Source organism: Haliotis asinina, chromosome 7 (assembly GCF_037392515.1).
Source record: "Haliotis asinina isolate JCU_RB_2024 chromosome 7, JCU_Hal_asi_v2, whole genome shotgun sequence".
Taxonomy (NCBI): Eukaryota; Metazoa; Mollusca; class Gastropoda; order Lepetellida; family Haliotidae; genus Haliotis; species Haliotis asinina.
Genome location: NC_090286.1, coordinates 30,418,955 through 30,443,090, shown reverse-complemented (window position 1 = coordinate 30,443,090; position 24,136 = coordinate 30,418,955). Strand labels below are relative to the sequence as shown.

Below are 24,136 nucleotides of genomic sequence, written 5' to 3'. Positions count from 1 at the left end.
TGCGCACATCTATGCTCATGCTCTTGTTCATTATTTACAGACCGCCACAACAATGATGGAATGTTGTGGCATAAAACTAAACTCACTCACTCTGTTTTTATCCTCAGATGACAACTCTATAACAGAGGAGATTTTTTGACAAGTGACATTAAAACTGATATATTACCTTGAGCACGTCTTTTAGAAAATGGACAATTTTAACATGAGACCATTAGGTGCCTTACTCTGAGAGTTGGGGTTCAAATCTCACTTGACACTCAACTCCATAAGGTACTAGAATCTGTACTTTAATGAGAAAGTGTAAACCTTAATATAGCATCTGTTACAATTTTTGGCCATGTCTTGATTTTCCAGGTTCTGATTAGTCGGAACTACCGGGGTGACATAGACATGTCTGTGATTGACAAGTTCATGACACTAGTGATGGACAAGGAAGAGGAGGGGAATGTTTCCCCCATCATCCAGCATGGTGATCTGGCCTACATCTACATCAAGTACAACAACCTGTACCTGGTGGCAACGTCCAAGAAGAACTCCAATGCTGCTCTCATGTTCTCCTTCCTGCATAAGCTTGTTCAGGTACAACATTTTGATGTGTTTTGTCTTTAAATAATTGTCAAACTGGTGGCCCTTGGAATTGCTGACCTATTAAACTGAATTTTCTAACTGCGGCATGGCTCATGCCATGTGAGACCTGTGAAGGTATGGGTTAGAATATATCTTCAGTAACCCATGCTTGTTGTAAGAGGCGACTAATGGGATTGGGTGGTCATGTTCCTTGACTTAGTTGACACACATCATCAGTTCCCAATAATGCAGATCGATACTCATGATGTTAATGACTTGATTAATTACTGATTAATTAATTAATTAATTAATTCAGCCATATAGCTGAAATATTGATGAGTGCAGTGTAAAACTATATACTCTCTCTCTCTCTCACACTCACTCAGTCAGTCAGTCAGTCAGTCAGTTGCAAGATGTCACTACTACTGGTGATAAGCGAACTTCCATTCACTTTCACCTTTGGTTGCCATTGAATAAGTATAGTGAAGTTTTAACTCGTTTTAAGGGATGCTTGGCCAAACTGAAATCATAGCAGTCACTTTTTTTTGACTTTTCATTTCTAACAATACTTGATGTATTTTGACCGTACCAGCCACTATGTCTCCTCTCTTACAGATATTTGTTGAGTATTTCAAAGAGTTGGAAGAGGAAAGTATCCGAGATAATTTCGTTGTCATCTATGAGCTTCTGGATGAGGTGATGGACTTTGGCTACCCACAGACCACTGACAGCAAGATCTTACAAGAGTGAGTATACCACATTGGCCAGTATGTAATCATTACAGAATTATCAACAATCTGAAGGTCACATTATGTCTGAGGCATGTAATGCTTATGGGTGATAAAAGTTTGAGAACAAATAAGGCAATGATTTTATCCGAAGTTTTGAGTAGTTCATGCCAGGGATGTTTCTAGGTTTCGATGAAAATGCCATTGGAAAGCGAAGGTGTTGTTAATAAGTTGGTCATCCTTGGCTAAGTCCTAAGTGTCTTATATGATTGTCTGCTTTGTAGACTATATATGGCCATGCTTTGTTTGCAATGATGTAAACCAAAGTGCTGAATCCTTGACATTTGTTAAACTGCAAGACATCTCAGAAGCACTGTTTGTAAATACTACCAGTATGAATGGTAATCTGAATTAAACAATTGCAGTTGATCCAACTTGTTAAAGTGTGCTTAAGATTGACCTCTGCGACTGCCTGGATGGATAGTCTTTAAGTGTTGGCATTTTGTCATATTTATGTATCATGTATATGCCTGTCAGTAATGATACTTTGGTGTCATGGATGTATGTTCCATATGTATGTTACAGGTACATCACCCAAGATAGTCACAAGTTAGAGATTGCTCCTCGTCCACCCATGGCAGTCACTAACGCTGTGTCATGGCGGTCAGAAGGAGTCAAATACAGGAAGAACGAAGTCTTTCTTGATGTCATAGAATCTGTTAATCTTCTCGTAGGTATCCTCAGAACTGTGCCATAGTCTGGAGTTCACTGAACAATGTCATTCTTAACATACTCTATTCTATTCTACTAGGGGTGGTAGGATAGGCTAGCAGTTTAAGCATTTGCTCGTCATGCCAAAGACTTGGGTTCAATTCCACAGGGGTACAATGTGTGGTGTACATTTCTGGCATGCCCAGATGTGATGTTGCTGAAATATTTCTAAAAGCAGGATAAAACTAAAACTCACTTAGGTGTTCAAAGTTTTTTGCCTCAGGGCAAGTGACTTGAAGAAAGTAAATTGTCCTGACTAATTTTCCTCTTGCTCTGATTTCATTACATAATCAAGAGTGATAAATAGCACAGTGAAATAACTCTACTTTATCATTATTGTGAAATTTATTAGCTACATTTTGAGCAGATGTGAAATGAAATCCAAGTTTATTTGCAGTTTGAGACTGTAAGTGGAAACTATCTAGTAGCCCTCATACAAGTAGGATATCATTACTTGATTGCCTGGGCATCGGGCAATGGGATTTTTGAACCCCTGGGCATCGGGCAATGGGATTTTTGAACCCCTGCTCACTCACTCTCAACATTTCAATCCAAGCATATGGAGTGTCGTCCTGAAGTATGTGATAGAATGCTTGGGGACTGCGTCATACAAATATCATTCCACATTGTTATGCAGCAGGACCATATTCAGATTCATATGTAGAATTTACAGATGATGTTCTCCAGTTGCTGTCCTCAAGTTCTGTAGCAGTATTAAATATACCAACTTCCCTGGCAAGTGATAACATCAGAATAAAGTTACAATGCCCTCCTGCTTGTGTGCAGCGAGAGTGATGTGTAAGATGTGCTTAGACAGATTTCTCTATCTACACAGGTGAGCGCCAATGGTAACGTGTTACGGAGTGAGATAGTTGGAGCAATCAAAATGAGGGTGTTTCTGTCAGGAATGCCTGAACTACGACTCGGCCTCAACGATAAAGTTCTGTTTGAAAGTACAGGCAGTGAGTAGTACTGATTTAAATTTGTCTCATATAGATTTGATAACATTGCTGTTTATCATATTGATTAAGTTTCTCTATTTTCAGCTGTTGGTAGCATCATTTTGTTTACAATGTATACTGTCAGGTGCACTGCATTTCTATCCCCTGTTATGGTCACATACCAATTTTTTTTGTTAGGAGCAGTGAGGTAGTTGAGTGGTTAAGGCAGTCACTCATCACACCGAAAACCTGGGTTCATTTCACCACTTGGTGTAATGTGTGAAGCTCATTTTCCTGTGTCCCCTGCCATTATGTTGCAGGAATATTGCTAAAAGTGACTTTAAATGATACTCTGTCACTTTTCTTTCTCAACGTTTACCCATAGGAAGTCCAGAGTAGACTTGGTCCCTAGAAACTTATTATGACCAAATGGATCAGGCTGTAAGACTTGGTGCACTGGTGGCATGTCGTCACATTCAGCACTGTATATGATGACTAGATTCTCTTGCCCAAACCCAGTTGTTTACAGGCTGCCATGAAATGCCTGAATTACTTCTGAGGCAGTTTCATGCAGCAGACAAGCAAATGAATGTAAGCTGTTTTCTGATTGGTTGAAAGATGAACTGACCTCTGCTGACCTGGATTCTCCTGTATGAATCTGTTGCATTGTTTACGTTAATTTCACTTACTGTCTTTCTCATGCCTGTTTAAATAATCAAAGAATGATATTGTAATGGAGATGTATGCATGAAATGAACATTCTGCTTTCAGTGCGACCAACAGGATCGAGTGGTCAGACTCAGTGCCTTGGTTCCCACATTTCATCCATTCAGTTCTCATGCTGATGGTCCCTGGATTGTCTGGTCCAGACTCAATTATTTACAGACCGTCGCCATATAGCTGGAATATTGCTGAGGGTGATGTAAAACCCAACTCACTTATTGTTTTCAGTGTCATGTTGTTTTTAGAGCATTAAGCATATTAAAATTGCAGTCTAAGTAAACTTAGTCTGAGTGTATTTCATTACAATCCACCACTGAGTCTAACAAAACCTAGTAAAATTTGCGTCAGGCAACCTTTGAGCGACCAATGACCGTCCAATAAAATGCGAGACGGTTAAATAGATTTAACCAATCAGACAATGGCTACTATTTAGGGATCAGAGGGACCTTCAAAATATTCAGGGCACTGACTCAAACAAAAATCTGCATGTTACACAGTTATTTGACCTGCAGTATATACGCTTTGGGGTTTCTGTTGACATGGTTACCCTTACCAAATATTTCCGCAAGATAACATCCTTGAATATTGCCAAAAACACCATTTTCAGCAACTGTTTACTCACCGTTGTCATGGTTGTATGTACGCCGTGTGCATCACCCGGAAGAGAGCGTACACTAAATAGCTTTCGGAATCGTTCGGGTATGAACCTTTCCGAGATAAAAAGTTCAAAAGGTATTTGCGAATGACTTTTGGGATTTGGTAAGCTGTGTTCTGATTGGTCAATCTCAAAGGTTACCTGATGCGACCTCCAATAATGTTTTGTTACACTCTGTAGTGGAGTGTAACGAAAAGTACTGAGGATAAGTTTACATAGACTAATTAAAATTGTCAACAAAGATGTCTTCGTTGTCATTGTTTTTACTGAGAGAAACATTTTGTGTTAGCTGTAGACGTAAGAATTTAATATGTTTCCACAATTATGCAATAAGTAAAATCAGCACATTCGTCAAAGGTGATTATTTGTAAAACCCAACAGATCAATAATCAGAATCAAGTATTTCATAGGGTCATGCTACAATAAGTATTCAATGCATAGAAATTATTGTCCCCCGTCACAATGTGGCACGGGGGACTATGTATTCAGCGGCGTCTGTACATACCTACATCTGTTTGTCCGTAGGTACGTGCATCCCGATTCTTGTTAATGCGATATCTCATGAACTATTGTACCCAATATCTTCAAATTTGGTGACAGCCTACATTTGAGGATTATGTAGACACCAGTGTTCAAGATCAATTTTATCAATATTTCTTTGTTCTTCAGTGACGAGGGGACATTGCCATATTTTTGGAAAACTCTTGTTTTCTCTCAAATGCTATTTGAGGTCATTATGAATTATACAGCCTAATGTTTGACTGATTTTATAGAGATAGATGTACTATGATCTAGATGTGAGAATGTGATACATCTTTTGCAGGGGGTAAGAGCAAGTCTGTGGAACTAGAGGACGTCAAGTTCCATCAGTGTGTGAGACTGTCCAGATTTGAAAATGATAGAACCATCTCCTTCATCCCGCCAGATGGAGAGTTTGAACTCATGTCCTACAGGCTTAACACCCATGTAAGTCAAACTGACTCGCATCTTTAATCTTAGGGTGTGGTGGGATAGCCAAGTGATTACTGTGTTTGCTCATCATGCCGAAGATCTGGGTTTGATTCCCACATTGGTGCAGTGTGTGAGGCCCATTTCGAGAGTCCCTCACTGTGATACTGCAGGAATATTGCAAAAAGTGGCATTAAACTCACTCACTCACTTATTTTGTATTTTGTGAGCTACTGGTGGTTTATTCAAACATAATGTCAAACACATTCAAACATTTATTCAGATGAGCGCAAACATGGCATTTGTGTCTGAAGGTGTTTGCAGAGTTATGTCCCTTGAATCACACTTGTAGGGTTCGGTTTACAATTTTTTTGCAAGACCAAGGCTTGGGGTTGTCTGCAATAATTTATGTTCATTTGTTTCACTGTTGATCAGCTCCATAATTTTGGTTTATTTAGCATAAAGATTCAATAGTTGCCAACTGTCCTTCATCATAATACGTAGACTAATGCTCAGATGTTGATCACTGAATTGTCTGGCCCAGTCATGATTATTTACAGACTGACATATATTGCTGGAATATTGCTGAGTGTGGCTGTAAACAACAAATCAACCACATCATGGGTTTTGAATCTGATACTGAAATTTTAAAAGGCCATCTCTGTCCTTGTTCATATGCATAAGGTGCTAATGTAGGAAGAAAATATAACTACAAGCACTATGGCATTATTCCTCTTTAAACAGTTCTTTGTTGTTGTTAATGTATTGTGTTGTTGCAGGTGAAGCCACTGATCTGGGTGGAGTCGGTGATTGAGAGACACGCCCACAGCAGGGTGGAATACATGATCAAGGTAAACATGCACCTGTATTGTCATGTTGTCATAGAAGACTTGTTTCTATGCTATAAGTTTGCCATGAGGTGATTAAGTGTAGTGTGAAGCCTTGAGAAGTTTACTCTCTATCTGATGTCCTGAACCCAGTTGACATGTTGTGATTTAACTGAAATACTGTGGTTTCAGACAGGATTAACACTCTTTTTTGTCACTTTCTTGACAACATAATCCCTGCTCCTTTCCAAAATGACCCATGAAGATAGGGGTTAGAAATAGAATTGATCTTCATAAACCCAAGCTTCTTGTAGGAGGTAACTAACAGGACTGGGTGGTCAGGCTCGCTGACTTGGTTGACACATGTCATGTGTCCCAACTGTGTTGATCGATGCTCATGTTGTTGATCACTGGATTGTCTTGTCCAGACTCGATTATATACAGACCTTCATTTGAGAGACTAATCGATATTCATTTAAAATGAAACATCAACAGGAAATATCTCCAGTAGTTTTCATAGTGGCATCAGTTGCAATTGTGTCCTGTGAGTTTTGTGGAAGTGTTAATGATTACAGTTTATCAATCTGTTATGAGTGATAACCATAACACTATGGATTTACTTGCAGTTAACTCTGTGACTACTGCAGGTCTGTGTTAGGGTGTTTGAGTATGTTGAAGTAATTTTGTGTCAACCCTGATCTATATGTGATTATCCTTCCAGGCCAAGAGTCAGTTCAAGAGGAGGTCCACAGCCAATAATGTTGAGATCATAATTCCGGTACCAACTGATGCAGATTCCCCCAAATTTAAAACTTCCGTCGGAAGTTGTAAATACTCTCCAGAAATAAGCAGTGTAGTGTGGAGCATCAAATCGTTCCCGGTGAGTAAACTTCAAGTCTGTGTTACAAAAGATCACCTTAACTTTGGTAAATGTGTATTAAATAGATGTCAATCACTAGATTGTCTGGTCCAGCCTCAATTATTTAGAGACTGTTTATTTGGAATATGGAAAAGTCAGGGATTTATGGGATGCAAATTCTTGTGTCCTATATGCCAAAAATTGATAACTGACGCAACGCAACATGTCCACAAGGATACAGAGAAAGTCCAAATGCTTGAATTCAATCAAGTAACAATAGATTGTCACTGAGTTTGCTACTAGCTGTGCTATGGTATCATTTGTAATTTGATTGCTGTAACAATATGATGATAATGGCAGTAACTGAATCACAACAGCCTGCAACCCCTTTCTAGTCCAGTGGGGCCAGTGACTGGAGATTTACAGCCTAACTGGATTATTACTAGCCACACTGCCTGACTGGATTATTACTAGCCACACTGCCTGACTGGATTATTACTAGCCACACTGCCTGACTGGATTATTACTAGCCACACTGCCTGACTGGATTATTCCTTCCATGCCCTTGTGGCTATGTCACGCACTGTGTGTATGTCATATTTGGAACATTGCTGCAACAGGTTTTTATTCAGACTTGAGCCATATAGCTGGAATATAGCTGGAACAGGTTTTCATTCAGACTTGAGCCATATAGCTGGAATATAACTGCAACAGGTTTTCATTCAGACTTGAGCCATAAAGCTAGAATATTGCTGTATGTGGCAGTAAACAACAAACAAACAAATCATTCAGACTGTATTGATACAGTTCCATACAGTTAAAACACAGCAGCAATTACCTTTGTTTTCCAGGGTGGTAAGGAGTATCTGATGAGAGCCCACTTTGGTCTACCTAGTGTGATGAGTGAAGACATTGAAGGTCGACCTCCGATCAATGTCAAGTTCGAGATTCCTTACTTCACTGTGTCAGGAATTCAGGTGAGTTAGTGTTGACATAAGTGTCAGTAGAAATACTGAAACCTTTTCCTTTGGTGCCTAAGATTGTGACAGGTGTAACTGTCTCTTGGAAAACCACCACAGGGAATTCGAAAAAGGTTTACAACTGACAATTTCCCACTTTGTCATGGTTCTTTTATCAAATCAAGATCGCAGACTAAGTAGAAAGGAACCTAACTTTCTCTTACATATTCATTAAAAATTACGGTTGAAATGAAGTGCAAATTAGCCATATTAGACAAACAGGTAAATGCACACAGGCATGTTCCAACACAGATTCCAACACAGATTCCAACACACACATTTGACTTCACATCTGTGTAGTCCATCTTGTTCTGTATGGATTTGAAAATGAAACACAAAAATGCCCTTGAAGCCTGACCTCAACCCAGTCTGGAAAGGTGTACTTTATGTGTTCTACAGAATTGTGCATCTGTTTCAGGTTCGTTACCTGAAGATCATTGAGAAAAGCGGGTATCAAGCACTACCTTGGGTGCGTTACATCACCCAGAACGGAGACTACCAGCTACGTACCCAGTGAGAAGCTGCTTCCAGTTGTCTGGGCATCCTTGGAATTGTGAACAGTGTCAATGTAAAGTCCTATAAGCTCATTACTGAACACCGTATGTTCAGTCCTTGTTGTCACACAGGGGTATTCAGAACAAAATGGAGGTCATTCTTGTAAGGTACAACTGATTTTAAGTATCCTGAAAGAAAATGATATGTACTTTATGTGTCTGAGACTATTTATGTATTTGTTTTATATAAAATAATGCAAATTATTAGATTGTTTGCAAAGATAGTGTCTTTTTTTAATGATTTATATTGAACACTTTGCAAACACATAATCAGGTTTGGGGTAAAATCTGTCAAAAATGGCCACAAAAATCAAAGTTGTTCTTGGGATCTGGACAAAGAAGTAACTCAACAAACAGGGATTACAACAGGTGAAAGGTATTTCAGCTGAAAATCAGCTGGGGTCTAGGGGCTGCAACAATGTATGTAAATAGTTACAATCAATAGCCCAAGAGAGATGTGGGTACTTGACCATGGTAAGCAGGATCTCACCCCTCAAAATATTTTCTCCCGGGATTTATGCAACATACGTCATATTTGGGATTTCACTTTCTTAGTAATTTAGATGTATCTCAAGATTGATTGATTTGCATTTAATAATCGGATTTCCGAGGATTTGCTGAAAAGTGCCATCCCTAAACAAACATAACAATCATCAGGCTCAAATCTTAGTGTGTTTCATCATGGACTGGCACAAAGACAGGTTATGTACTGGTACTTGAAAACATGATTTCTTGACTGTGAGTAGAGTTGTTCCTTTTCAAATGAAGGAATAGTGATCGGAATAAATACCAAGTGATCTGTTACCAAGATCTATTACCAAGTCATACAGGTAAGTAATATCAGTGTGCAAAATTCCTGTGGTCCCTGGCTTGTAAAAATTCATCACGACCATTATATGATAAGTTTGCAGTGGTCCTATGTCCAGTGAATTTTACTATTAATAGTTAAGTGAAGCTACAATTGTTATTTTCTCGAGTTAAGTATATACAAGACCACTAATTATTGTCCACTCACCAGTCCTGTGGTCAAGTGGGAAATTTGAAAGGGTCCTTTTCCCGAATGTAATATTCTGACATGGGAAAGACTGTGACATGTCACATACATCATATGTGCTATGAAATATTATATCTGATTGATGCTGTCTTTGTTATGTTAGTTAGTGAGGCAGTTCTGTTGACAGCTGTTCAATGTGCATGTACATAATTGTTGTGGTCAAAAGACTGATAGACACAGTCCATCATCCATTGTATTTATTTATGTGAAATAGATGAAACGCTGTTTGTTTGTTGGACTTATATGGCTTACTTCATCTAGTAAAGTTTAAGCATTACCAACATCAAGGACAATTTGTTTTTGGTTTTGTCATATGTAATTGGAAATTGACACCAAAATATAAATCAGAACATTATTTGAAGATTGTGCTGAATTTTTGGAATTTTTATCATTTGCAGTTGTATAATCAAACAGAACAGAACTGTAATGGCTGTCAGAAGTTGTGGAATACTGAAGTGTTCAATTCCATCAATAACTATCTTTTATCAGATTGCAGTAATGTAAGATATGTATGTGATTACAGGTTGAAAAGACCATTAACGTCAGTAGGTGCACAAAAGTACCACCTGCAAATGATGATGTTGACTTCTACTCATGTTTGATGTATCAGTGAAGTTTTAGCATGAGACACATTGTCATTGTAATGATGACGTATTTGAGGACAGTGCTAGAATAGCTATAATAGTTTCTTGACAACCGTTGACTAATTACGGACAATTACAGTCCACTGAGCATTTACCACCAGTCTAGGAAATGCAGGAAAAGCAAGTGTTTAAGTTTTGACTGAAGTATGATTATCATTCTGAAGTGTTAGAACAAAATATTTTAAGCTAGAATATTTGACTATTTTTTTCACACATTCCCGATTTTTAATCCGTTAATCTGCAGACCAGCTGATACAAAATACACATTTTCAAGACACTTGTGTGAAGCAAATACACTAAGACTTAGAATAACTAACGGGACATGTAACAGAATGTAACTGAGACATAGCATTGGAAGGGGTGCCATGTGTGATGAAGCTATTGTACAGTATGTCAGCAGCTTGAGTGACAAGTTCTAGGAATGATCTGCAGACTGAAGGAAGCTATCCTGCTGTCAGCTACAGTATGCTATGTGTCTACATTCCTCATGGTTGCACAATTTGTTTGTCATGTATTTCATCAATTAAATCTGCAAGTGCTGTGGTGATTGTTGTTTTCCTTGATGCAAGGTTTGGTTTGGTTTGTTTGTTGTTTAATGCCACACTCCACAATATTCCAGCTGTATGGTGGAGGTGTGTAAATACATATAATCGGATCTGGACCAGACAGTCCAGTGATCAACGGCATGAGCATTGATCTATACAGTTGGGATACAATGACAGATACAATGACTGTGTCAACTAAGTCAGCAAACCTGACCACCAGATCCTATTGGTCGCCTGTTACGACAAGCATGGGCTGCTGATGAATTCGAACCCGGACATTCATGTTGCATTCTCCTGAACTGAACCACATTGTCAGGAGTCCCATCCTGCATTTGCCTGAAGAAAACAATATGATGAAGAGATCAGTCTTGCATTAACTTGAAGTACTGTTGTTATTTAACAAGGCTCTATTCCAGATATACGACATTGGTCCACGTTTGTGCTTGGTTTTACATCGCAATGCACAATACAGCTATATAGTGGCGGTCTGTAAATGGCTCTGGGCCAGACAATCCAGTGATCAACAGCATGAGCATCAATCTGCACAATGGTCTGTAAGTAACTGAGTCTGGAATTGACAATCTGTAAGACGTAAGATAATGATAGTTCATTTATACATCCATCTGTCTAACTCAAAGGATGTTGAAATCGCAATTTGATTATTATTAAGAAGGATATAACAATCTGTCTGTGAGGCACTAGAAGGTTATAAACCACATGACTTTCCAACTGGGTACCCATTTTCTGCTGTGTGAAACAGAGGCAATTCACTTGACATCATTAGTACATGTCAACCAAGTAAACAAGCCTGACCATTTGATCCCATGTTGTCGCCTCTTACAACAAGCATGTGTTGCTGACACCCATTCTAACCAGATCTTCATGGGGTTTGTCTGAAGGAAGTCATGTGGCTCGGAAAAAAACAGCACACCATTCATATCACTGGTATTTATTTGACATTTTTGGTATTGTTGATTAACATGGTTAAGAGGATCATCCCTGATTAACATTACAACAAGAATTCTGAATATACACATATGTACAAATATTACACACAACATAACAGCTGAACAAGCCCAAACACATTCTGGTAACCATGGTATCAACGGATGTGCAACATTACCTCAAAATAACATAAAAAGTACTATCACCATGTGTTTGTGATACTAAATGCCCTGAAAGCAAAATAATATACATGCATTTCACTGTCTGAAAGTGATGTTTATAATTTAGGTGTTGTTTTAATGACTACCATTTTGAATGTTTGGAGTGATTATTACACGAATGCTGTATGTCACGGCTGAGAAATTTACCATATACAGTCATCCATCGCAATAACACGCTTCGTGATACCGCGGGGTAAACTACCCCACCACTTGCTTAAGCTTCAAAGAAGCTACAACTTCAGTGGAACCATCTTTATAATGAAACTTTATGTTTGACTACTCATATCAAGCCCTCTGTGGGGAATTATTTACACTGTGTACCAAATTGTTCAAAATGACAAATATTGCGTATATGTTAATGATAACAGATGTGAACATATGCTAAAAACATGAAAGAGGAGCTGGTCACCACAGGCCCTCATGTCATTGCAGGTAAAGATTATTATCGATCACTACTCATGACACCTACCAGTTCTTTATTGTTACTTCTACAAGTTGATTAATAGCTGATTTTGACCCTTAACTAACCTATCTCAACATAAATGGTGGACGATAGCAAGCGTCGACCAATGGGAGGGCTTGCTTTGACCACACACCCTTTATGCGGCTTTATCGTCCTTGCTATCGTCCATCCTTGTCTAGATATAGTGTACTGTGAAGCCTTTCAAGTTGGGGGTCATCTAAAAATTTATATATATTTTTTTTAAAATCTTTAATCCTCACAGTGACACGAAGGCCTGTGCTGGTCACAGCATACCTCTGCACCACTACAATACTTAGAAAACTGGCAGTCTTAATGTATTTAATATGATGCAAGGTGGTCAAACACTACGAGTTTGTCTGCAACACATTTTATGTTAAGGAAGGATAAGAATTTAAGGATGAACAACTTCTGTATTCATATATTTATACATATATTCTTAATTTATATTTTGTCATCTTTCCTTAGTGCTCCAACTTTAAATGCCTCTCAAATAGGTTACACTTTATGTTGTATATCAATCTAGCCAGATTAGATCCTCATTCTACAAACCTTCAATTCAAGAGTGAAATGAAATACCATTGTACAACATGATCTTGAACGTGACACTAGAGTCATAAGAGAGAGTGTGGTTTTACGCTTTTACCAATATTCCAGCAAATACCATGGGGGGGGGGGGGGGGGGGGCACACATTGTACCAAATGGGAAATCTAACCTTTGTCTTTGGTGTGATGAACTGATTCTTTAAGCACTAGACTACATACCCTGCCAAAGTCAATACGGAAAATAACTGCATCACATGTCTGGAACAGGGTTCTGTTCTGCAGGTACACTTTAAACCGATACATCCTTATTTGGCCCTCTAAATCCTTATTAACACAATACCACTAGTCTTGGTTATATATACCAGACTGCCACACTGATTGTAAAAATAATAATACACAAATGTTTTAGAAAAACAATGACATGTAATTACATGTAATGTAATTCTTTTAGAAATGTTACATCATGAAAATCTAGAATTGTAAAATAGTCTCTTGTTATATCCAATGTGGCCATGTATAGTTAGTGACATTAATGTCTTGAACACTGTGTCTGTTATAAAAATACACGAATATAGCCATAAAAGCCATACTGAGTCACCGTGAGTGAGTCAGTTTGATTTTACTCCACTTTTAGCAATAATCCAGCAATGTCACGGCAGGGTACACCAGAAATGGGCTTCACATGATTGGCAATGTTCAGGCTTAGTCTAGTGGTGCTTGGAGGTCCCTGTGATTTGCTGCTTTTTTTAAAATCTGGAGACCCCTTTAATATCGGTTGTAGTACATTAGAGTGGTTGGCCATAGCAAAGGCTCCTTGCTTTCAAAACTTAATTTAGCTGTGGGATCAGTGAGCTGGTTGTATGTACCCCACTCCCGTGTGTGTAAATGCTAACAATAACTGAATCCAGCACACAATAGACAAAAATTAGACATTCTTAGCTACACAAAACAATCTGAAAGCTACTAAACATGCAAAATACTGCAAACTAAAACAGTCCTAACATGACCACTATATCGTTAAATATAATCTTATGTACAAGGTTGCAGATTAACATGAAACATCCTTGTTGGCTATTCAAATGCACACCAACCATGGATAATCTATAAGATTATGTAGTGCATGAGGGAAAGACATATGATCAGATAGCCCATTCATTCAGTCTGATACTATTTCTCCTTCACTCAGGGAGTCCTCTAAGTCTCTTGCCACCTGAGGCTGACTGACTGGACTTGCTGGAGAGTCAAAGTTCTCTAATGATGAAATATCATCATAAACCTGTTCATCATCACTGTTATCACTTAGTTCTCCTGAACTACTGTTATCATTATCACTATTTTTAAGTCTTAAATGCACAGCTGTTTTTACATTTAACCCTGTTGAAATACTTGCTGCTGATGAAGTTTGAACATTGGGTGAAGAGTGAAATTGGGTGATTCCATTCTCTGAATCATGTCTGCTGCTACAGTCTGCAGACTCTGATGACACATTGCTGAGATCTTCTATCACTTGAGGCTGTACATCATCATCTGAAGAAATCTCACCCTCATCTGAAGAATCTGTATTATCCCCAATCACTTGAGGATTAAGTTTAGACGATCCTGACACAGAACTAGGAGTTGGCTGAATGACCTCCCCGAAATCACTCTCCTCTGAAGATATATCACTAGCATCTGCAATGACTTGGGAATGCCTCTGAACAAGCACATCATCTTCGTCCGAAGAAATTTCACTCACACCTTCAATAACCTGAAGAGCAGGACCTGGCAGAGAGTCACAATTTTCAGACGTAACAACTTCACCGTTGCCAAGAGAATAGTCGTGTCTAGCACTGGCTCTGTTACCTGCAGGACTACTTTCAAAGTTACTTTCAGCTTCCACAGACCCTGATAAACTGCTATCAGATGACAGCTGCTCATTGTCTTGCTGGGGACAATTGTGAGGCAAATGTGAAGTTACATTATTACTTTCACTCGTATCAAGTGGGCAAGGCTCAGGAGGAGAACTACTGACATAGTCTTCTGCTACATGTCCAGTACTGTCAGCACCATGTAGTCCACTATCCATTAACTGAGACACCATGTGTATCTGTTCGCTAGCATTTGGCAGTTGAGCACCTTTTCCATTTGAAGAAGCATCTCTGAAACTACCAAATTCAATGTCAGTTCTAATTCCAGCATCAGAATCTCCGACATCAACATCCATATATTCTTCCGATCTGTGATCAGTTGCAGTTCCATTTCTATCATTAAGTGGAACAAGGTTAGGTGAACACCCTGATGGGAACTCCACTCCAACATTAACAGATTCATCTCCAGAGGTCGACACAGTTTGGCTCATACTTTCATCCATGTTGCTATTATTCACTGTAGTGTTATCTGGCATTTCTGATGGACAGGACTCCCTAGCAACCATCTCATTCTTCTCAGTGCCAAGTTCAGGAGTGTTGACTGTTGAGGAGCTTGCATTCACAGAGCATGTATGATTGGAATTGGAATCTTGTGAAACAGGTAGTGCTTCTGATAGAGCAGTTGAAATTATTTCTGGCTGTGAATTGGAATCTTGTGAAACAGGTAGTGCTTCTGATAGAGCAGTTGAAATTACTTCTGGCTGTGAAGTGTCCCCAGGCTCACCAGGGAGGTCTTTTTCAACACTGTCTGTGTCATTGGACTCACCATTCTTGGAAGTTGTAACTGTCCTCTCTGGTGTGGTGGCATCCTTCGGTTCATCATCACTGTCAATGACCTCCATTATAGCATCAGAGGCTATTGGTCTTCCAGTGGAACTAGCCTCAATGATGGTATCACTATCTGAATTCACAACATTGATTTCCTCTTGGACTTCAATACTCTTATGACTATGAATCTCATCACAGAGAACAGGAATTCTGTCCATGAAGTTGACTCTCATCAAGTCCTGGAGACCCTGGTCTCGGAGAGAATTGCTGCTAGATGACACAGCATGTGTGGCGCTGTTATCTACAGATTCCAAAACAACATCACTTTCATCACTGGAACTCACCATCACTGGATGGTCAGATGAGGTCACTTGAGCAGTAGGTCTTGGTAAGAAATTTGATAAGCTGGACCAATTGGCTGCCGGATACCCATACAACAGATTGGTATCAAAGAAGTTTGACATCATCCCAGGGATAACTGATCTCAAATCAGACTGTGGAGTTTGAGAAATGCCCTGGTTACTTAATCCTTGGAACAAGTGAGCCATAGCATCCAATACTGGAATCCTCTGGTCAGAAACTTGGGAAACACTTGTGCTACTGGTAACAGTGCTTGTGGAAGGATCAGGAAGTCGTGGCAACTGTCTCCTGCTTTTCTTGTGTCCAGATGGATGTTTTTTGAATGATTTTCTCTTGACTTCCACTTGTTCAGCCGAGGAGTCAGAATCTTCCTTCTTTCTGTCAGAGCCATCTTTAGGAGTTGGTGATCTCTGCTGAGAGGATGAACTTGTCTGGCTGTGTGTCTGAGGTGTGGAGCTTGTACTAATGGGCACCTGCTGTGAGGAGCTGGTGCTTTCCTCGTTTGTCTGTGTCACTGTCTCATTAGATGTATCAGTTGTACGCTTAGGACTAACTGGTTCTGTTCTGATCACTATATTATCAGGGATATCTATTTCAGGATATACCACCGGAGCAGCATCAACAGTGCTTGAGACAACAGGTGCATCTTCGGACTTATCACGTTTAATGGTGATGGACAAGAGCGGATCTTTGGACGAATTTCCATCAGTTTTATCCTTCACTATTTTGTACTGGACATTATTAGAAGTACCTTTCTCTTTATCACTGTCTCGGCTCCTTTTATGCTTCTTATGTTTTTTGTGTCTATGTCTGCTTGATAAGACTTCAACACTGGAACTTCTGGACCGTCTATGTCTTCTGGAACTTTTTGATTTACTATGTCTACTTCTGTGATATCTCTCAGAGGATTTTGACCTTGACCTAGATGAGGAGTCACTGTACCTTGAGTTTCTGTGACGGTCCCTTCTCTTCTTCCTTCGAGAGTCTGAATATATTCCACTGTTTCTTTCTGGAGAATGAGTTGTACGTCTTGAATAGCCAAATGCATCCTCATAAACAAGAGATCTGGACCTATTCCTTCTTCTGTATCTGGACCTGGAGGATGGTGAAGGAGACCTATATCTTTGATGTCTTGACCCTGACCTTGACCTACTGCGATATCGAGATGTTGATCTTTGCCTACGTCGACGTCTTGATGTGGAACGGGATCTACTTCTTCTGCGATTAGATCGGGATGATGATGACCTTGACCTTCTTCTTCTTCGTGATCGTGAGTGAGATGGACTTCTTGACCTCCTCCTTTTTTTGGAGTCTTCCCGTCTCCTGGCCAGGTCTTTCTTTCTCTTAAGCTTTTCTGCCTTTTCTATCATACGCTCTTCTTCTGTATCGGTTGAAACAACAACTGGAGTCCTTTCCTGCCAGGGTTTGTCATAGCCTGTACACACCACGTCACCCGAATCTGAATCTGACTCAACCAAATTCGTCTCAGAGTCAACATTAATTCTAGTGGCACCTTCCACCTTCACATCTGACCCCTTCCTTTGTGCTATGTTATTAAGAAATTGATAGATCGGTCCTGGCTGTGAACTGGAGCTTCCAGGAACTGCAAGGGCATTGCTAGTTTCGGGAGTCAAATGCCAAGAAGGACCTGCAATAGGAGACTCCCAGCCTGAGTGGGATATAACCTGGTCATCATCTTCTTCCAATAAATCTCGGAGACTGACAGAGTACGGAGTAACCTCTGACCGAGTGTGGTGGCGTCTAACAGCCCCAGGGTCACGTCTTCTCCTTGCTGGATTAGGGTAACTTGGGGATGTTGGACAGTAAGTTGGGGACACTATCATCACATCACTGTCATTTCCATCAGAATGAACTGAGTCTGAGTCTGATACTGACTCTGGTTTTTGCTCATAGATAGCCTTTTGATCATATGAAGAAATACAGAAAGGTGACTTTGCAAAGCTTTCGAATTCATGCATGAAGTGTCTTGTGTGTCTGCTAATAAATGGAAACACATGCTGAAAAAATTCTTCACTCTGAATGGGGAACCTTTTAATCAAGTCCATGATCAATTCCAAAACAAATTGCACATGTTCCTCGTGATTGTAGAGCAAAGCATTCAACTCCCTGTTCAACCAGGGCACCAGGCGATGGGATGTAGCTGGGTTGGAGGCAAAGAATTCAGGTGATATATTCCGAGATCTTCCACTTGAATCCCTGATTCCTACCACTCGCATTCCGTTAATGTAAACGCGTCTTCTGAATTCTGACGTAGCAGCTTCTCTCTGCCGACGCCAGTTTTGACGGGTTGTAATCGTAGTAGGCAAACGGCTTCCAATATCAGGATGTTGAGAATTCCTTCTTGGACGGAAACCAAAAACATGGTCCTGGGTCAAAGTTGTCCGGTAACGAAAACGGCGTCCACTGGGGCTACCAAAGGAAAACTGGTTCCCTACCGTGTCGACTTCAAGGTGGTACTGATCATAGTCATCATAAGAGCGGACATTGTGAATTATACTCTTGAATGGCTGTTTGCACAATGGGCATTCTGCCTTGATTTTGGACCACTCCAGCAGACACACAAAGCAGAACATATGGAAGCAGCTGTCAGTGAAGGACTTATTCTCCAGCTTGCTGAGACAGATGGCACAGTTAGGGTCTGGAGATGAAGATGATCGGGATGGAGAATCTGGCTTGTCCGTTTCTTTGTCATCATCTTTGTTACCCTCAGCTGGCTTGAGTTCTTCCATTGCCTTACTTGCAGCCTTCCGTTTACTTTTTCGGGTGGGAGCATCCGACTTTGGCACCTCTGCTATGTCAGCCATTTTCTGATTTTCTAATTCTATTCCAAACCTGAAAAGAAAGATCAGCTGGTTTAGTGTTATGACTCAAATGTTTTTGTGGACAGTAGAGCAAGTTGACTGTAGTTCATTGTGCATCTTTGAAAATTTGCAACAGTGGAGCAGATCTCAAAATAATCAGTAAAATAGTCAAAAAATCTAAGATCTCATTGAGTCACAGAGGATATGAATGCATCATCAAAATATTTTCCAGTTATCAAAGATACTCATCAAAGATTACAATCTTTTGTGACCACATAATTGTCCGTACACTGCTAGTACCCTGTTGATACCAGAGTCAAAATCTCAAAGTTCAACAATGAATGAGGGTCAATACATATGGTATCCTAAATAGATAATAGAGTGTGTTTCCATATCATGAAATTTATCTCAAAAACATGTGCTCTAGGTCAAATGATTACCCATGGAAAGACATTTATGGTGTGTAACAATGTTAGCAGCTTAGTCTTCATTGAGCAACTAATAAATATTCAGTGAGTGACTAATAAATATTCAGTGAGTGACTAATAAATATACACTTGGGAAATATTGTTTTTATTTGAAACAAATTACAGCTCATTTGAGTGAGTGAGTGAGTGAGTGGGTGAGTTTAGTTTTACGCTGCTTTACACTGCACTAAGCAATATTCCAGCTATATCATAGTATACTATATGGTGTCGATCTGTAAATAATCGAGTATGGATCATAGAATCCAGTGGTCAACAGCATGAGCATCAGTCTTCGCAATTCGGAAGCCATGACACGTGTCAATCAAGTCATCGAGTCTGACCACCCAATCCTGTTTGTCACCTTTTATCATGTTTATGGCAAGTATGGAATGAAAAGGTGACGAGCATAGGAAGCTCATCTCATTTGAGTTTGATGATTGAAACACAGCACCATGCTCGAACTACCAGTAAATGTCAAACTCTGTGTCACCTGATCCATGATATCTTCCAGTTATCAATATGAAATACAGTCAAGTCTTGTTAATCTGACATCGGCCGTTGCACAACAAAATGTCAGATTAACGAGGATACTGGACACAACAACCAAGACTAAACTATGTTCATTAAATTTGTTACCAACAAAAGTGTCGGATAAACTGACTTGAGTGTATTAACAAACAGAATTGATTGTGATCAGTTATGCATCTCGGTTCCAAAAATACATTCCTTTTGTCTATATACTGAAGGTGAGTCAAGTATCTGATCTTGCATCCTTCATACAGAAAATATACAGAACTTGCCCTGAACAATCTCTCACATTTTACATGGCTGAATAAATGCCAATACAACAGTACATTTTAAAAAATTGCACACTCTCCCCTGACCAACATGTTCAAAGGATAAGGATAATAATATTTGGCTTCTAATAAAGTACCCCCGGACAACACTTGTGATATTGTGTCATCAGGTACACTGGTAAAACTATATGAATATGTTTACGACACATAATATGAGGCCATTAAGGTACATTGCCATTCATGTACATATATAAAAGCATTTCCACTTTCAGTTTATCAAGTACTCTGTTTCAAATGAATTCACGTGAAGAAAGTGTTTATGAACTGGAACTCACATGCACAATTTATTTTTTCAACTTGAACATTTATTTAATAGGTAAACATTTTGTTAGGCATCACACATCTTTAGCAAGGAATCAATTTGATTTGTAATGACAAGTTGGATGAGAGGCTCTAGGAGTTACACAGTGGTAAAGGTGGTGTATATGTGTGTGGAGGGGGATGGACTTGTTTCTCCTCCCTCAGTTACTCTTATTGTATCAGTTGAAAGTGAGCTTGGTGAATTCTTACTTACACTGGACAAAAACAGTCACGGATATATGTAAATTTTGAAATTATGAATAATGATCTATTAATTCATTGACACACTGATGAAATATCAATCATAACAAGACACAGTCATCAATATCCCCTGCATTACCTCCAATTTCAGTCTAAGTCACACTTGTTGCCATGGAAACGTGAAACATATTTTATTAAGAATATCCAAACTACCAAAAGGCACTAATACATCACCAGATCTATCTATGTACCAATTTTGGTGAAGAAATATTGAGTGGTTTTAAAGTTCTACTCCGATAAATGTTCACAGACAGATAAATGGACTGGGTGTACTTTTCATACCCTCTGCAAAACGTGTTGTAGATGATAAAAATACCAATATCCCAGACTTATTTTGCCCAGTAGATTTCATTGCTAGCACAATTCATGCTACATGTGAGTGTGATGGAATGGAAAATCTTTAGTGGCCCAAATGTTTCAAGTCTGGCCACCACTTATTGAAAGTTAGTGGCCCACACCACTTTTAGGTGGCCCAAATAAAAATAACAACAGCACAAGTCAAGATTGCAGTTGGATCAGTCATAGAAACTCTTCACTTCATGATAATTTAAATGGATTTAAATCCCTCATCAGTGTTCTGCCAAGACATTCACAACTTGGGCTCAATGGCCCATTTACACACAAAAGTCATATTCGACATGACAAGGTCATTACCGGCAAGTTCCTGACTGTATGTAATGTCAATTAAAATTCACCATGAAAGTGTGTGTGTCACCAGCCAACTCTCAACATGTACATAATGTTAATTTAATAAACATGTTAATACTGAGAATGAGAACAGTTAATGGAAGGAATGGTGTAAGCTGGGTAGTAGAAGTCTATCACCAAACTGCTTTGGTTAGCTACTTGGAATACAAAACCACCATCATGAGAAATATATGCTATTGCTAAGGCGTCTTTGTTTATCAAGGAAACTGTGAGCTTGAAAAAACGTTATTTCTACTACATCTCAAAAACCATTTGAAAGGTCTAATTGCATTACATGAATAATGTAAGCTTGCATTTTCATTACAAATAAATTTAAACAAATTTATTTGTAATGAAAATGCAAGCTTACATTATTCATGTCCAGAAAAACCATGAAAGAAGCATACACTATGATGCATTCTTCCATTTGTTACGTCATAATATATCCTTGCCTTTTCTTGCAATTATATTTATATTTTGACATAGATCTAATCGGAAAATTATCATAAAAAGATTTCTTAAATGATATGTATAGTCGCCAAATACCCAATACAAGTGACTTCCCGCTCAATGACTTGACACAACAGCAGAAAATCTCTGTTTTCGAAGCTTTGTATGAATAACATGTGAGACAATTCCTTTGATGGCAGGTGAGGTTCAAAAGCTTTGAACATTAACTAAATCAATGTACCCTTGCCAAGAGTATTTTAACAGTTGTAAGAAGTGATTCTATTGGACAAAGACTGGCTTGTAATGATGCTTTTTCCTCCACAGTCTGCTATCATGATTGGTTTAAGTCAGTCACATGACACAAGACAGCAAAGCATATTACAGTGGACAATGTCCTCGTAAGTTTTCAATACAATAATGTTTTTCTGAATGTGTTAAGCAAGACGTCGCTACCTATGCATAAATTATGGAACTTGTTGAACGTATTGTACTATTGTTATGACCTACGACAAAAATTCTTTGTGATTAATGTGAATATGTTTTTGCATTAAGGATCATATCCGAGCATGAAGATTGAGGTGGCGTAAACTGAGATCTTATTTGTTACCAGCTGGTTAGTGACTTGACTTGCATTACATGATCACACAAAACTATGGAAACAGTAATTTGTATGTAAGTTTGACAACTTTTACGTATGCTGTTGTTGATTTTATTCATTAGTTTATCCAATATGTTTAATGATTTCCTCGAAACATTTCTTTGCACTGTGACAATTTCATTGTGAAGCTGCTGCTGCTGCCGAAAATTTCTGAAAATCACTGTTTCCAAAATCTTAAAATAGTTTAGAATTTTAATCCTGCCGAAAACATATAAACTGAAATGTAATAAGAGTTTTCAGGCACTGTCAAAAGTGATAGATTATCAGGAATTGATAATGGGCCATTTTCAGGATTATTAGCCATTTTCTGAATTCAGAATGGGCCCCTGTCCTTGTATCAATAGTAAACTTCAAAACAGTAATGGGCCATTTTTTATTCTTATGTGCACAATGGCACATGGCCCTTGCCTTTCCCAATCCCTGGATTTTATATATAAATCGTAAGTGACTTTCGTAAGTGTCCTGTCATGTAGATGTACATGATCATTTGTATTTAATTTCATCTCAACTTAGACATGCCTGGGCAAACTTGCAAGTTTAATGGTTTAGACATAGTTCATAGTTAAGGGTTAACAATGTGAAAGTCATGAGTCTATATTTGACAGATCCTCGTATGTACTGGATCATATTATCTGACACATGACATACAGCAGTGAACATCTTCCCAAGAAATGGTACTGTTTCTACACATGGTAATCTACATAGACAACATATTTACTGTTTGTCACTTCATGTTTAAGTACAAGAAAATAAATGTGGTTTGGTGTACAACTTTTTAAGATAAAACATAACAGGGATGCTTTCTCATTAACCATTAACATGATAAAAATTCAGTGAAAATAAAACCTGGCAGTCAGACAATCTCTCAAGAAAAGGAGGCCAAACTACTCTTCAAACGAATTTTATTGAATAAAATTGAAATTGAATAAGAACACTAAACTGATGATCAGATTATTAACCTACTTGGAGTATTTAAGTTTGTTAAGTGTCTATAACTAGCCGTACTAAATTTCCTAATCAAAGCATATAACATACAATGTCATTCAAGTCAAATTACTGTCTGGCCGACATGATAACCCATATGACTGAGAAGGAAATAAGTATTGAGTGGCAAAAGCAAGGGTTTCAACAAACCATGTTTCTTCCTACCTGACCAGAAGAAACATCATTTGCAAGACGAATGACTGAACCACGTTTTACATACATTTTGATTGTACTCACCATTAAATAAAAGTGTCCTAGATCAATCAAATTGTCACAAAATAACTGCAATGTCAACCATCATTATCAACAACCGGAAGCTAAATTTTGGAATAGATGCCTTTGATTGTTAGTACGAAGATTACGATTGGTTCACCTCTTGTACTTAAAACCAATGGTGTTCTACGTATTAGAAGTCAGGAGAAATAATTGTTTGATATTTTGTAATAATTTAAAAACACATTTGACAAATATTGGTGATTTGTATGCAATAGTCTCTTATTACAATAGTTAATAATATTTTAAAGTGTTCAATGGTTAATTAGAGGGTGTGTTGTGACAAGTGGCAACGAATAATCAATGCATATATC

At 38.6% G+C, this 24,136-nt stretch overlaps 2 protein-coding genes across 5 annotated transcripts in view; one reads left to right on the top strand and one right to left on the bottom strand.

Moving 5' to 3' along the window:
- LOC137290350 (AP-1 complex subunit mu-1) overlaps window positions 1-24,136 on the top strand; it is a 190,511-nt gene that overhangs the window by 6,522 nt on the left and 159,853 nt on the right. For 2 of the 4 annotated variants that reach the window (XM_067821204.1, XM_067821206.1), the window contains exons 3-11: window positions 355-579; window positions 1,183-1,313; window positions 1,881-2,025; window positions 2,902-3,028; window positions 5,209-5,351; window positions 6,113-6,184; window positions 6,882-7,040; window positions 7,871-7,996; window positions 8,457-10,830. In XM_067821204.1, coding sequence (XP_067677305.1) covers window positions 355-579; window positions 1,183-1,313; window positions 1,881-2,025; window positions 2,902-3,028; window positions 5,209-5,351; window positions 6,113-6,184; window positions 6,882-7,040; window positions 7,871-7,996; window positions 8,457-8,555 — 1,227 coding nt within the window. In that variant the 3' untranslated portion in view covers window positions 8,556-10,830. Of the gene's footprint in view, window positions 1-354; window positions 580-1,182; window positions 1,314-1,880; window positions 2,026-2,901; window positions 3,029-5,208; window positions 5,352-6,112; window positions 6,185-6,881; window positions 7,041-7,870; window positions 7,997-8,456; window positions 10,831-24,136 lie in introns of those variants that run through there. The other 2 variants (XM_067821205.1, XM_067821207.1) reach the window with 2 other exon arrangements.
- On the bottom strand, window positions 11,769-23,853 carry LOC137290986 (uncharacterized). The gene is made up of 2 exons (XM_067822220.1): window positions 23,787-23,853; window positions 11,769-18,916 (listed from the first exon to the last, which is right to left on the bottom strand). Exon 2 carries the CDS (start codon window positions 18,886-18,888, stop codon window positions 14,185-14,187), a length of 4,704 nt encoding a protein of 1,567 aa, XP_067678321.1. The 5' UTR covers window positions 18,889-18,916; window positions 23,787-23,853; the 3' UTR covers window positions 11,769-14,184.

Coding starts and splice junctions, on each gene's coding strand:
- LOC137290986 (XM_067822220.1), bottom strand. CDS start 18,888: ATGGCTGACATAGCAGAGGTGCCAAAGTCGGATGCTCCCACCCGAAAA.